At 38.5% G+C, this 15,467-nt stretch overlaps 1 protein-coding gene across 3 annotated transcripts in view; it reads right to left on the bottom strand.

Annotated features, from left to right (window-relative positions):
• The window catches only part of atrnl1a (attractin-like 1a), a 342,376-nt gene that overhangs the window by 273,639 nt on the left and 53,270 nt on the right, over window positions 1-15,467 (bottom strand). For all 3 annotated transcript variants that reach the window (XM_039621670.1, XM_039621672.1, XM_039621671.1), the window contains 4 exons: window positions 10,706-10,789; window positions 8,591-8,704; window positions 7,591-7,719; window positions 2,558-2,766 (listed from right to left, as the gene is read on the bottom strand). In XM_039621670.1, the coding sequence (XP_039477604.1) occupies window positions 2,558-2,766; window positions 7,591-7,719; window positions 8,591-8,704; window positions 10,706-10,789 (536 nt within the window). The remainder of the gene's footprint in view (window positions 1-2,557; window positions 2,767-7,590; window positions 7,720-8,590; window positions 8,705-10,705; window positions 10,790-15,467) is intronic.

Genomic DNA, 15,467 nt, shown 5'->3' with positions numbered 1-15,467 from the left:
ATGAACACCCTTAACAGGTTGCCAGTCCATTTATTTATTTATTTATTTTTACTTTGGTGCCACCTAGTGGCTGTTCTATGAATAGGCACCAAACACACAAACTCGAGCTCATTTATGAGCAGATGATGAGCTACCTCAGATATCTTTTAAAAAAGAAAAAAAAAACAAGAGCACTTCTACAATATACTTTATTAAAATACACATGTTTTTATTCACTGCATCTGTCCATTGTTTTCTAAAGCTTATACTCAGACCTTTTCTTTACCTTTTTCTTGCTCCTTCCTTGAACCCTTCTACCCATCGTCACCGTTTTGCCTTCTTTAGTTTCAGTAATTTATCGTGTTTCCTGCAGTGAACAGTTTTGCTTCTAATTATTTATATAATTCAAAAAACCCTTTTTATTTTAAATGATTTTATTCATGTTTCCCCATTATTTTGTGAAACATTAAAATATTTTAACTCAAAGTGAGAAAGCTGACACACCACAAAGCAGAGCTTATTCAGACGGCAGTCGAGAATAAAAGCACATCTTTACAGATTAAATGAGGGTTTTCTGACATTGCAGGTGAGTCTGATTAAAGCAAGACGTGAGAAAACGAGATAAATGAAAAGCACTCGATCACAGACGCATTCAGCACTTTTCATTCTGCGGGGGGTAGAGGGAAGAGGGGAATGAAGGACAAATTGTAGAACATGCTCTTTCCATTAATGCAAAAAACTTAGACTTAGGTAATTTCAGAGATGATACTTTTGTGGCTGTCAAAACACCAAAAAATATCTTAACCAATATCTCCTTGTGCAAATTATGACTTCATTACTCAATAAATAAATAAATAAATAAATCAACAAGCATTGTTGTGAGCAGGTAGGATTTTTTTTCTCCTAAAACACACACACACACACACACCTTTGATTTTGGGATTAGTCTTATGTCTTTGTTTCTAAAAAACTTAAAGCAAATACTGAAATAGACAACATATTTGCAGAATTATACACTCAAATACATATCCCCAAAACTGAAGTGTTAAATATTAAACGATTCTAACATTTTTTTTTTCCTATTCTTGTACTTAAACTGGGTCTTTATTTAACGAGTCACAGAGTGTGTGATCATTGCAATTTAGCAATATGTTCCTACTGTAGCACCTCTCATATTAGTTAGTAATCAGTTCATCAATTTGGTGTCTTGTTTCTGAAAAACTAAAATGTAACTGACATACACAGCTCTGGGTAAATGCTGCCTAGCCTGCTGTTCATCACTGTACTGTACATTTTGGGATATTTGCCTGTTTTTTAAAATGCATCCATTTTTTAAAATCTTCATTCTTGGAGATTTTTATTGTATTGTTTTTAAGCAACATTTTATGGGGAAAAGTTGGTTTTCCTGTTAACAAGTCCTTTCTACTTGTGCTATCATTATGCTTCCAGGAGGGGGCAGCACTTCACCATCCAACTGCAACAGACTTTGTTGTCTGGTGAATCTTATACCCATTCTCTTAATGTTTGTTAGACATTTAGGATCAAACTGGATCTGAATCTTGAATGAACATGCAGTTGGTCAGATTTTCGTGATTATCCATGTTTTAACTACAAAAACTGAACCGAAACACGTAAATCTGTAACCGGTGCTTTAAAAGATGTAAATACTGGCTGAAGAATGTGACTTAACAGTTACTTTCATTTAATGCAAAAGCCTTTTACAAATGAGAAAACCCCTGCGAACAGCACCAAGAAAAGCTGCTTTTCTTATAAAAGGAAATTAGTCTAAAATCACTCTGTCAGAAAACATCATTTGAAATAAAGTTGTTGATTGTGAAGAGGCAAGAGGGATTTGTTTACGACTGCAATATAAAAAAATAAATAAAAAACCAACGAAGCTAGATATATATTGTGCCACTAGGGAAAATTTCCCTGGGTGTCCCGTATAATATTTTATGATATTAAATAATACTGAATCAGGCAGCATTGTGTTAGGCATAAACCGAGAGGACACTGGCTGTTGTGCTTTCATTTGCTTTTCATATTAATAATGAAAACTGCAAAACCAAAAGGAAAGCATAAGCAAAAAACTCACACTGAGCTCATTTGTTCATTTGATGACTAAAAAAGCATCATGAAACTGGACTAAATTAACCATTTTAAATGTGTTTGCATGACTAGAATCCAATAAGAAGCATCTCTAAACACATGGTGTCATATCTTAGAATCATTTTTGCCCCATTTTAAACTACAGTTGTAGACAGTGTATAAAATGCTTACTGGATCAGTGCTTACTGTGTTTGTGAACACTTCATGAATTAATAAATAAGGTCCTGAAAGTTCAGATATAGCACTTTAAACTATCCCTATCCTTTTCCTCTCTGTTATCTCGCCTGCACTCCACTCCTGTCTTCCCTGCAGGAAGCCCATTACAGTAGCACCAAGCCAAAGTGCCCTGTTTTGCCATCCTGGCTGCACCACATGAAGCCAAGTTTCCCCCAATAAAATCCTCATTTACTATGTATCACTATACTAAGTTTTAAATTTCCTAATAAAATTCAGTCTTCCGTTTTCTTACCTTGCCAGCTGTCGTTGCAGACACACAGCTTCTCCCCGGTCAGGTCACAGTAGCCATGATCTGGGCTGCCACAGTTGTCTCTGCAGTAAGGGATGTCACATGCGTCCCCCTTCCAGTACTCCTCACACTCGCAGTACACACGTCCTGCGACCGAGTTCGCCGTGCTGCATCTGCCGTGGCCCGAACAGTTGTTGGGACAAGAGTTTATCCTGCGGGAGACACAATTAGCCAGAAAGTCAAACAACATCTTCAAGGTTATGGAGAGCCATGAGCAAAGGAGAATACTTGACTGTGACGGGCCAGATATTATTTTTAGATGAGCACGCGGCCTTGAGATATTGTGCATGCCTCATGAAACATTAACTGAGGCGACTGCAGTCACCTACTTATATACTTATAGTAAAATTTACTGATAACCAAAGTTGCTATTTTCTACATTTATATTTTAGATGTGTGTATTATTTGCTTTAGAGTGGATTCATGTTCAATATCTGCTGGGACGCCTGTTCAGCAGATATGGCCAACACCATCAACACCGTCACTAACTTCAGTGAATATTTCAACAGCATTACTATCTAAAAGTCTTCCAATTTCCTCGTTATCAATCCCGGTAAAAACTGAGGTTCTTGTCTCATTAAAGATGCAAGACAATCAAATCTTCTTGATTCTTTTATCAGGAATCCTGCTGTCATTTTTGATCCGTTCTTTGAATTTCTAATTTCAAGCTAATCCAGTTTTGCTTCTTCCAGCTAAAAAAACAAAAAAAAACAAAAAAAAAAAACTTGGCAAAACTCAGGACTGGACTATCAGCCAATAACTTTTGTGCTACTACTACTCAATCTTCAACATAACAAAAACTAGCTGATGACCACACATCACTTCGATTCCTTCCGCCCTTCACTGGCTCCTGGTTAAATATGTAGTTCATTTAAAAATTGTATTAATCACTAAGCCCTGCATGGTCTCACCCATAGCTTTATCACAAAACTGCTAATTTCATCCAACCCAAACAAGCTCATTTAGGAGCTAGAAGACATTATGCATTCTAAACAGACTTCCATAATCCTCAAGCAACACATGAGGAAAAAGTGCAAAAACCTCAACTTTAACTCCAGTTTTAAACACTGAGCCGCATTATACTGCACACTTAAAGCTTAAAATCTCTAAGTCATAAACAGAAAAGAAAAATACATCCCTGGGATATATTATTCTCTTACTTCTCTCTCAAGGCTTTTGTATACAAACATCTTGTATCATTTTTAAATAACCACACAGTACATCAACTATTTCTTACTATTAAATAAAACGTAGCAAAGAAAGTTCACTCAGTCTTGCTGCATGAAACTGAAACATCACATGAACATCAGATTTATTGGGAAGACAACAAAAGATAAATAATCCAAATACATACAAAAAACAAAACAACTTGGCATTGAAATACAGGGAATTTACACAAGGAACTCAAGGGAAACAACACACAATCCAACAAAGACAAAAAGGGCTGATTGGGGAAGTGGAGACAGGTGGGGAATGGGAAAGGGGCACAGCTGAACATAATCAAGACAATCAGACTGGAAATAAAACCCAAGACACAAGAGGGACCTGGGGAGGGGGAGATACACAAAAGGTGAGACAGGAATAGGAGCTACTGAGTGAATTACAGCAAAGTCAGAATAGAAAGTGACACTAAATAAAGACCAAAAGAAGTCTTAAAACTATAAGACTTGAAGAGTAAACTAAGCATGCAAAAAACTGATAATGAAATGAAATGAGGAATCAGAACTCAACCTAACAATAACAGTGACAACAAATGCAATACTATTTATTGAAAAAAGAAGAACCTTAAAAGTCCAAAGCAAAGCCAGAGACCATGAATGTATCACTGTGCAGATTTGGACTTCCCGTTTTTGATGGCATCCAAGTCTGCTTACATTAAAGTTTGAATCCACTTACTGTAAGTGGCTTTGGATAAAAGCCACCAAATCTAACTGAATGTGATGCAAAAATAAACAATGTGACACACAATAGAGATGGAGCTAAACTACCTCTGATTTTAAACAAGATAAATTATAGATACAGCGAGGAAAACACAAAGAAAAAGACAGACGTGACTGAAAATGGGAAACGCAGGTGGAACAAAGAAATTACACATAAAAATCAAAACTGAACAAAAAGCACTGAGACCGACATTACAAGGCGTTTCCATGGAATATCAGATAAGTTTGAGATGAAAGAGATAGAAAAATTGGGGGGAAAGATGTGAAGGACCAGAGGCGGAGAATCATGTTTTTGTTAATGCAAAAAGCTGGTTTGCTACTGTAACAAGGGTGTTGTCATGACAACCTTCATCTCCTCTCCGTGGGCATGTATGTGTATGTGTATGTGTGTGTGCTAAGAAGAACCTGTGTAACTGTATGTACTCCTCCCAAGCAGGTGCCCAGCTTGGGAGGAGTTACATAGCATTCAGTTTTCAGTAATGACCATCACTAATGGCACAAAGCAGGTTGGTATATAGTTAGGGGTGATAGAAATCTACATGAACAGTGTGAATGGTCCTGTATGACTGAGCTTTTAGTAGAGGCAGGAAACAAAAACCAGCAATGTTACAGCCGTTCCCAAGCACCGTTCCCAGTTGGCATGGTGAGGCAGACTGGCTGGCCTTCAGTCCGAGTAAATTGTAAATGTATATAGCACTTTTTCTACTCTACTGGAGCACTCAAAGCACTTTATACAAGATGTCTCATTCAGCCATTCACACAAGCACTTTTTTCCACATCTAAGTGCTTTCTATCTAACATTCACACCCCAATGAATGCATCAGGAGCATCTTGGGGTTCAGAATCTTGGATATCCAAGGATCCCTCCCAGACCACCAACCTTCCAATTAGTAGATGACCTCCTCTACCTCCCTAAGCCATAACCATCCCACACTTGAGATTTTGTGTGAACCACAAAAGTAATGAATAATATTTAAGTTTACTATAATATTACATATCAAAGGCCCTGCCTGACAGTGACGAGGATAACATTTGTGCACAAAAAGGGAAGGAAAAAAGAAAAGAAACAACTGTAAAAGTGACTTCCTTTATGGCTTCAGTCACACTGGGAACTTCAACGGCTTTCAGCCCAAGAGGTAATGCAAATATAGTGCCAAAGCTAAAGAGGTGTCTGGAAGCATACATTAAAAAAAACGAAAAAAACCATGGGATTTGCACCATAGGCAGCAAGCACATTTTATGGATTGTGTCAAAGTTTCTGATAAGAGGACGGATGTAAGTTATCATTGTTGTCATTTCAGATGACACAGGCTGTTTTCTGTACATGTGAATACAGCTGTGATGATAATTTTGCCTAGCTTGACTATTACCATTACATGTTGAGCCCCTCGCCAGGTGGTGCCACATAATGGCATCTTCAGGATGTTTAGTGTTCATTAGGTTTTTGTGAATTAGGGAAATAGAAGGTGGTTTCAGACACTGCTCTGGATATTGGATTAGGCCTACTGGATTACAATCACTTCCTGTCCGGATCCTCATGTGAGCTCTGTTCAAACCAAAGCATCTGTGCTAGTTGAAAGTATTTCAGCTTTGTTTCTTTCTTTCTTTTTTTTTTCTTTTCCAATCACGTGAGTTTCTCCCAATGACCTTGGATTCTTTTGTCCCCACCGGCAAGAGACAGCCAGAAATGGAGACGGGCTTACTGTTGCCATTTCTGGCCAGCTGGAGCTCATAATTCAACTGTGGTTTTATAGAGAGCAACATTGAAGAGCATTATGAGGCTTCCTGGTAAGTTTTCCTTAAATGTCATGTGTCCTGCTTATGCAATGTCTCTGAACACACTATTAGTGTAGTTAACAGTGCATGTGGCTTACCGAATCCAAGAAGCTAGGTGGTGTGAAAAATCTGGATTTTTTTCTTTTTCCCCTTCTTCTTGTTTTGTTTTCCTGGGAGAGTACCCACACACAGCTGCCAGTTATATGTCTTTCCAAGTTTTCTCCCTACATAACCAGGTTCACATGAGTGGGCGTCATCCCAATCACTGATCACGGTTGTTAAATCAGCCACCAACACACAAAAATTTGTGATCGTCTCTCTCTGTCGCCCCAGGGAACAAATGCCACTCCAAGCTGAAGTCAAAGTCTGGCAGCAGATAATGAGAAGCTGCAAAAACTCTTATAAAGCCTTTGCTTAATTTTGGAATATACAGACTACATTTTTAACCTTGTTAAGTTCTCATTAAAATATTAATAATATGAGCCTGTTGCATACTTTCTGTCTGTATTGAACTTTTCGTGTCACTTTGACTTGTCTTTATGGGAATATCCTGAGTGAGACTAATTTTATTGTCCTATAAGTGACAAATGAAATCACACAGACAATAGAAGCACACCTAAATATAACACAGCCACAGCATTTGGTAAAAATAATCACTTAGTAAGCTGTCAGTGTAACTGCTTGATATTGCAAATCAATTAGCTGACGATGCATTTGATCTGCTGCCACAAAGAAGCACACATTAACAAGCTGATGCTATCAGGATTTGGTATTTGTCTGACATTTCAGTACAAATTTCAGTATAAATACAAATATAAAATGTGTTCTCTTTTGTTTATATTGGAGAGAACAGACTGATCATGAACCGGAACAATTACATTTCTTTGGCCACTTTTGTCCTCCAGGATAAGCTGGTAATCTGTCAAATAGTGGACACATAGATATATTGTCATATTCACTTGGGTTCGTGCTTTGTTGGTGTGATCCCTAAAGTGATAAGGTGTTTTCTTTTTTTACATTTAGCCAGATTGGACAGTAAAGTTGCAAATGTGTGTGAAGCGGGGTACACCATGGACAGGTCACCAGTCTGTTGCAGGGCTAACAGAGACAGACAGACGCACACACATTCACACCTATGGGCACTGTACAGACATTTGAATTTGTTGCACTGGGATAGAAAATCTGAAAAACAGAGGAAGGGAAAAACAAACAGGTGAAGAAAAAAAAATGAGTGAAGGTAAGAACAATATCGAGACTTACGAGTAGGCGATGCTGAAACCAGTCAAGTTGTAGGCAGCATCACTGAAGAAGTGAAGCAGAGCGTAGCCGGACGTTGTCACAACCTCAGGAACTGTCTCATTACCTCTGGTCTCTGGCACCACTAGACCGCTGAGAAAAGAATTCAACAGAAAGGCAATGAGACCTGCAAAGACAGACATCCCCTGTGGACCCAAAATAATAACAGACGGTTTTCTGAAATGTTTTTGGTGTATGATGTGCTCTAGTCTGAAAGCACTGCCACCCCACAGAAAATACATGACAGTAATTAGCCCTAAAGTAAAACAACATTGCAGTGTAGTGGCATATTAAATTTAGTTTGATTATGATTTTTGGGGGGACCGGGTTGTCACTTTTAATCCATGCAATGCACTGTAAATGTACCCATTCCCACACTGAGCCCAAGCTCCCTGCTGGAACTAGTGCTTGTTTTTTACCATGCAAAGTGCAGGTACCCATCCATAATGAACAATTTAAGCTTACTTACTGTAGGTAATAATGCTATACAATGTATAATCAAATGGCAGATTATATTTTTCTTGCAATAGTCCAAATTGCCCCTTTATGGAAACAACTGAACTCTTAACAAGAGATAAGCCTCAGTGGATTAGAATAAGTGGGAGGTTGGTAAAATATTGTGGCATTACTGTTTTTAATGAATTTGCATGGAATGAAAGAGTTCCACCCACATGCTTGTAGATTGTTCTTTAGAAGGGAAAAAAAGAGCAAAGTACAGAATAAATCTCCAGAAAAAGAAGTGGCATTCAGGGATAATGTGAGTAATTGCAGTATTTTCTTTCTATTATTGCTGTATTGTGGTAAGCCAGCAATTATGGGGTCCATTGTTTGGCCATACGTGGAGTCATTTGACTGCACAAGCACAAATTTATTGGCACTTTTGAAGCAGTGCCAAAGGGTACCTAAGTCATTTACATATTTCCTCCATTGCACAGCTCTCCCATTCAGACTAGCAGGTGCTCACCTGAAGACGGCAATCAAAGGGGCGTAAATGGAGTCTCCATCATAGACGTACATGTGGTCCCAGCTGCACTCTGTGGCAAAGTGATTGAAGCGAAGCCTGAGTACAGCGTTGGGGCTGGGAGACGGGGAGAGAGGGAATAGAGAATAAATAGATGTGACAAAAATACTCTTGATAAATATATATATTACCTATGAGCTTCACATCTTTCTTACTTTATAGAAGTGTATCCACTATTCATAAAATCTGTGGTTAAGATCATAAATCGGCAGTTCAGGGACTCACACCCACTGCAAAAAACCTTTTTGCTATATTGAAATCCTTGTGAGGTGTGTCCTTGTCTTAATGATAGCATCTTAGAAGATGCATTTTGTGCAGTTTTTGTTCACATGCAGACTATTAGTATCCAGTATCCTGGTTTTGTAAAGGTCAAATCCTGGGTTCAGAACCCTGAAATAACTTTTATTTCCGCTTTAGGCAAACCTGCATATGATAATCAACCGATTTTACACATGAAGGCAAACACCAGGGTACTAATCATTGTCTCCCATATGTGGACATGCATACCTAATTGGTAAAAAAAAAAAAGTCCTAATGATGGTTGATGTGATAAGGCCCTAGATGTTAAAATGAAGGTAAATCACCAGGAAAATCTGCACTGCATGTTCATTGCAAATTTAAATACACCAGTGTGTGATGGAGCAGATTTTTTCTATTCTTAGCTCACACCTGATTTATTTATTCCTCTTTGACAAATGAATATGTTCTGGAGATTTTATAGCAATCTGTCATTAAAAAATAAATTTTTAAAAAAAGGAAGCTATCACTTAAAATCCTCTTTCATATTAGCTCAGTAGCATGTTTTAAAGCATGTGTAAAAACGATTGGCAGTAACCCTTCAGCATCATTTTTCATTGTGCAGCTTGTTATAATGGGGTTCAATAGAAATACCTCAATGTCTGAAATGGGCACAACAACACGGTGGGCAAAAGTTGTCACAGTCATGTGACATGTTGTAACTGGAGACATATCAGTGAAGTTTATGTTGAAGTATAACAAGAAAGGAAAAGGGTTTCTAACCATGTGCTCTAAGGTGACCAACATGGCTGTGCTTTGGTCCTATCAGAGAGTGTGCAGAGCTTCGTAGACTGTCCTCTACATGTAGATATTAGCTGGGAGCTGATAAAAAAATATGTGGAACAACTGGTCTGTGGGCTTGTGTTGTTGTTGGTCTTTTAGCCACCCAGCCCGAATTTATAAAATACAAAGAGCTGACAGCCAGCAGAGAGTTAAAATCTGACACTTCCTTTTTTATTCAGTAACCAAATACCTACACAAACTGACACAAATGCACTACTGTGAGTCCCATTAAGTGTCGAGTTGGGAGTTGAAATGTGTTGGCAAGGTAACCTTCCCGTTGTGCAAAAAAAAGCCTGAAAACCACATTTTCAGTCACAGTCCATGGATATCTGCTCCAAATCTCTTGGCAACCCATCCTGTAGTTAAAGCCTTCTGAGGTGAATGTGTGATTTTACGATATACAAATGAAATTAGCTTGAACTGACTTTTGAGTAACTTTCTCTCATTTGTCTTAGAGAAAATGCAGCTATTACAGTAAAATAAATAATAGCATATATAATAGCAGTAATATATTACTGAGCCTGAGCTGCCCTTCAGCATTTCCCAAGGAGATCATGGACATCTTCAGTGCTTTGCCCAGAGCTAATCTAACATTCCAGAACACACAGAGGAGACCATTAATTGTATGACCTTACACACCGTGTTAGAAAATAATGATTATAGTTGCTATTCTGTGACTTTTACATGGTGGTCTACCACTGTATACTACATGTAGTGCAAGCAAGGATTGTATTTCCATAGCAAGAGAATAAAATGGCAAATGAAGCACTTTCAGTAGGTGTAGCATGAGCAATAAATATGCAAAAAGCAACTACGGAGCACAGTAACTACTATATTCATAGACAAACTCCTTTTTACAGAATAATACAGTCTCCCTTATCTAAAGCCCTTAAGTCAGATACAGAATAAAGTCTGTATCCAAGTGGAAGTGTGTAAGATTAATGATGACATGTGGAAGATAAAAACAGTGGTACTTACAATCCTTCTATTAACCAAGTGCACTTGGTCTTGTACTTATAGTTGAATGGACCATCTGTGAGAGAGCCTGACAGGTCTGTTAACCTGCAGAAAGAAACACAGAGGGGAGAAAACATGAACGCAGCGACACAGTTTAATATGCTCAAAATCAGAAACAGCTGGGGGAGTCTGTGGCCTGGTTCGTCCCTCCGCACCAACAAACAACCCAAAACAGACACAAATTAGAGTTGAAATCTTATCTTGTGACCCCTACAAGACAAAGATACTCATTCTTACATCAGTGAGGGTCCCCATCAGTGCAATCATGTGACATCAAGGAGTTGTATTTGGGCTTAATGTTTGATTTACTACCACCAGATCAAGCGTGGCGGTTCTGCATGAGTCATGAGGAGGTCATGAGGGCATGAGCTTTTTCAGGTTATTCCTTGGTAAGAAAATAAAAATAAACATTTGTTTTAAACAAACACACTAATCATCTAAAAAGAAGAAGAAGAAGAAACAATTCTTCCTAGCAAAGAATTTAATATTATATCATTGGAATTGAAAATAATAGCTTAAATTATTTAAAATCAACATCCATTTGTTGACTGCATAGTAAAACTTTGGCAATAGGAAATAGTGAGCACTTTATAACAACCACTAGTGTTCAGCCTAACTGTTCTAAACTGGCCCATTTTAAATTATTTTTTTATCACCCAGATTAACAACATCATACACCCTAAAGACTGCTATAACAGTAGGCCCGAGCAGAGACGTTACATGGAAATTATGGACGAGCAGAAGAACATCCACACTAACTAAGAAGGATGCTGTAGCTCGGTGCCCTAAGATCAATGAGCGGAAGCTGCTATTAAAGTGAGAGATTGAGAGCCTGCAATACAATGGGACTAATACTGAGCAGCATGGATATAATGAGCTGACCTTGGCAGAAGAGAGCAGTGTTAAAGAAGGAAAACCGCCTGCCATGATGGATGCATCCACTGAGCTGAGGATGAAGACACAAAGCCACACAAACTGGGATGCAACTGTGCCGGCTCTCTGACAAAGTCCTATGAGGAGAGATGCTTGCAAACATCAACACAGCTCAACTCATTATCCCCACTACCAACATGTACACAGAAGAAGGCTGGAAGCCAGGAAGTTAGTTGGTAACATCGCCGATTCTTGCTGCCTTTTATTCTTCAGCACGTACATTATCTCACACTGTCAAATTCACCTCATTCGAAATTTCAACATCAATGTTCCTGTCCAACAAACTATATGTCCATGCAGCCAGTCGGCCTCTTGTCACCAGTCTTTTAATCCACTGTGATCTTCCACTCTCCCTTGAAGGGGTCTGGCATGGCGAAGCGATCCGCCTCCTCTCCATTTCCACATTAAATGTGTTGCTCAGGCACCTCATCCAAAGTTTTCGTGAGCCATGATTTCATCACCACCACCAGTGAGCAGTGTTGGGGGTGGGTGGTGCCTGGGTGAGGGTATCGTTCCAGTTCAGTTTTGACCATTTTAAAATGTTCAGTTTCAGTTTAGTTTTTAGTTTTGATCATTCATTTTAGTATTTTTAACTGTTACTATACGGAGGTTCTGCACAGGTATTAGAATATGAACACAGCACCTTTTCAGTGCAGATGACTCATACAGACATCAAGATCTCAATAAACAGATGCACCAAAGAGTAAAACTAAAGCCTGTTAATTTTATGTTATTTTAGTAATTTTTTTAAAGTTCACAATATTATTTCAGTGTATCGTCTTTTGTTTTCAAGTTATTAGTTTGGTTGAACTCTGTCCAGTCACCATCTTTTACTTTCAGCTGGGATTCTTCTCTGCAACATCCATTTTCAGTCTACCTGCCAAAGAATACTTAATATCTTGCACACTTATTTCGTTGTTATAAAATTTTCTCCATATTTTCAGCACCACCCACCCCATCAAAAATGTCATTTCCCTTGGTGTGTATCGTAACTCAACTGCTTCGTGCCCGTTTTTATGAATGGAGCTGGTTTTATTGTGAAGACACCATCAGGCTTTTTTCACTATTGTAAACATATACACAATAGCAGACACCACGGCTGCATTACAAAGCAAACCCTTCATTATTTAACCCTGGATTACATTACATTACATTGTGTCTTGTAAAACTAAGATTTGTCATCGCCTCTTTTGTCCTTCCTGGTGCTATAGTGGAACCAAAGACTGCCCAACACAGCTTTGCTTTGCAGTTAATAATTATTATTTTCCCAGGCAGCAGGATTAACAAGCATCTCAGATTGATTCAGACTGACTGACAGATTGGCAGAATAACAGTATGAGGTGACAAAACACGGCATCCCTCTGATATCAAGGTAAGACAATCCCCTGATGCTGTTGCTATAGCGATCCCAACATGACAAATTCATGTGACATCTGTAAAAACCAAGATGGTGGTAACCAGCGATTGCACTTGTCAATCAAAGTAACCCCATGCTCAAGGGAAAATCTGAAGACACACAAACACGCACACTGTCACACACAACATATCAGCACCACATACAGTGACGATGTCGCCGGCTGCTGCCAGTTGAACACTATGTTACTGTGTGACTGTGCGTGTTCATTATCTAAGCCCTCACTATAGGATCTGTGCTCACCGTGGCACACTGCTAGACTAGAAAAAAAAGAAGGAGAAAAATAGAGTGAAACTCATTTTTCTTGTGTCTTTGGGGGGGAAAGCATAAAACAAGATAACAGAGACAGACATAGTAGATAAAACTTGATAGAATCCACAAAATCACAACATGAGGCAAGCCGAGAGCTAGTTCTGAAACACACATCGAAAATGGAATAACCCACTGAAAAGTCTGTTTTAAAAAGTATGGTATAAATGAAGATAATTCACTGGTGTAGTGTGTGATTATCCTAACTCATGTTTATGAACTCTGTCCTATGATAAGCCAGTTAAAGACAATTAGTTCTACAATCAATGTAAAATGCTTTCCTCTGACCTTAGACTCTAAGGTCAGGGGAAACATAACTCAGATAAATCAATCAAGCCCAATAACCTTTATTGTCCCCAAGAGGAAATTTGTCTTGAACATAGTGCTGCTTGATATGAAATAGAGAAAAAAAGACATTCAATAATGAAAGGCATATAATATTGTACTACTGCTAATAAAATATCAAATAGTGCTTGAAAGCAGAAAATGGAACACGATAAAAAAGGCCTCTAGCAATATATAAAGGACAGACATGAAAAAACATTACCACCATAACTTTGAATAGAAGCATCCATCGAATCAATAAAGGTAAAGCATATTTATATTTGCCATGATTCATCTCGCGCCCAGCTCACCTGAAAACCCTGCAAAACACTTACTGCTGCAACTGTAAAAGTCATAAACCATCATAAGTTACGTTCAGAAGAAACTGCCCTGTCCCTAGAATCCTGCAGAGTGCATGCACTCAGTTTTTGAGGCAACAAGTGTTTGTGCGAGTGCAACATTTCATGACTCCATTTCACTCCCAGCTCAGAACCTCAGCCAGATATGCTGTTTCTGGGAAACAAAGGAAGCTAAGGAAGTGCTAACAGATTGCTGCACAGCGGGACACGAGCTGCAGTAAATGCATACCATCCTGCCAGTAAAACAGAAGCACACACATATACTCACACTCACAGACACAATATATGTAAAGGAGGAACAAGACAGGATGCAGAAGGTCCGTCTGTTTTGTTTCCTTTCCATCACTTCTTCCCTTCACTTTTCTCCATTTACTCCTCCATCTATCCATCTCCTATCAGTCCCTGCTGATCACAGTTAGATCCCCTGGCTTTAATCCTGGATTTAAAAATAGACAAATATTCATGTCATGCTGCTATAACACTGACTTAAATGTTGATCATATTGATGGTGATGGTGATGATGATGATGATGATAAACTCATTTTTTCAGTTTCTTACTGCTGATGACACATGAACATCTTTAATGTCTAAAATTGAATGTCTGTTCAAGATCTATTGTCTATTTTCTTGTCTTATTACTGCACCTGTTTTATTGATGCTCACATTTTTTGAATTTAGGGCCATATTTCACATCCCATTTAAACAAGGTCATTGTGGAAATGCTGTAAAACTTTAGTAAAGAGCTTTGAAAGGTGAAATTAATAAAATGTAAAGCCATTATCAAAGTCTAAGAAAAAGAGGAAAAGGCCTACAAAGTCACTAACTGTCACTCCTGCACTTTCTTTGCAGTGTGGGTGTTAAATGCTGATGAACTACAAGGAAGCAACTGCTACATCCCAGCAACCAAAAGCCTAGAATGGCTATTTTATCTTAACCCACAACAGCAACTAAAAAGTTAAAAGGCTGTGCTGTGACAGCGCGAGTTCATAAGCTAGAAAACAAAAGTGAAATAGAAAAGAAAAAAATGCTGGAACGTTTATTCACTCCACACTGTTGCATGCAAGGTTGGAGCATGATGAAGCTTATTTCAAATAAGATGGTGTAATTGGGGGGATAATGCACACTGACAGATCACACACACACAGATGACCATTCACACTAAAAACTAATCTCAGCTGGAATCTTTGAATCTATTCAGTCATCCAAACATGCATGTGTCTGGACTGTGAGGGAAAGCAAGAAGGCCGCTCATGCCTGGGTCGAATGCATACATGCCTGCAGAAAAAGTTCCTCATTGGGTTGAATAAGCCAAACCTTAAACCATGCTGATGTGTGGCAGCAGTGCAAAGCACTTTCCAGCCTATATTTTTATTATTTTAATTAC

Source organism: Oreochromis aureus, linkage group 13, assembly GCF_013358895.1.
Source record: "Oreochromis aureus strain Israel breed Guangdong linkage group 13, ZZ_aureus, whole genome shotgun sequence".
NCBI lineage: Eukaryota > Metazoa > Chordata > Actinopteri > Cichliformes > Cichlidae > Oreochromis > Oreochromis aureus.
This window is presented reverse-complemented; position numbering and strand designations above follow the sequence as displayed.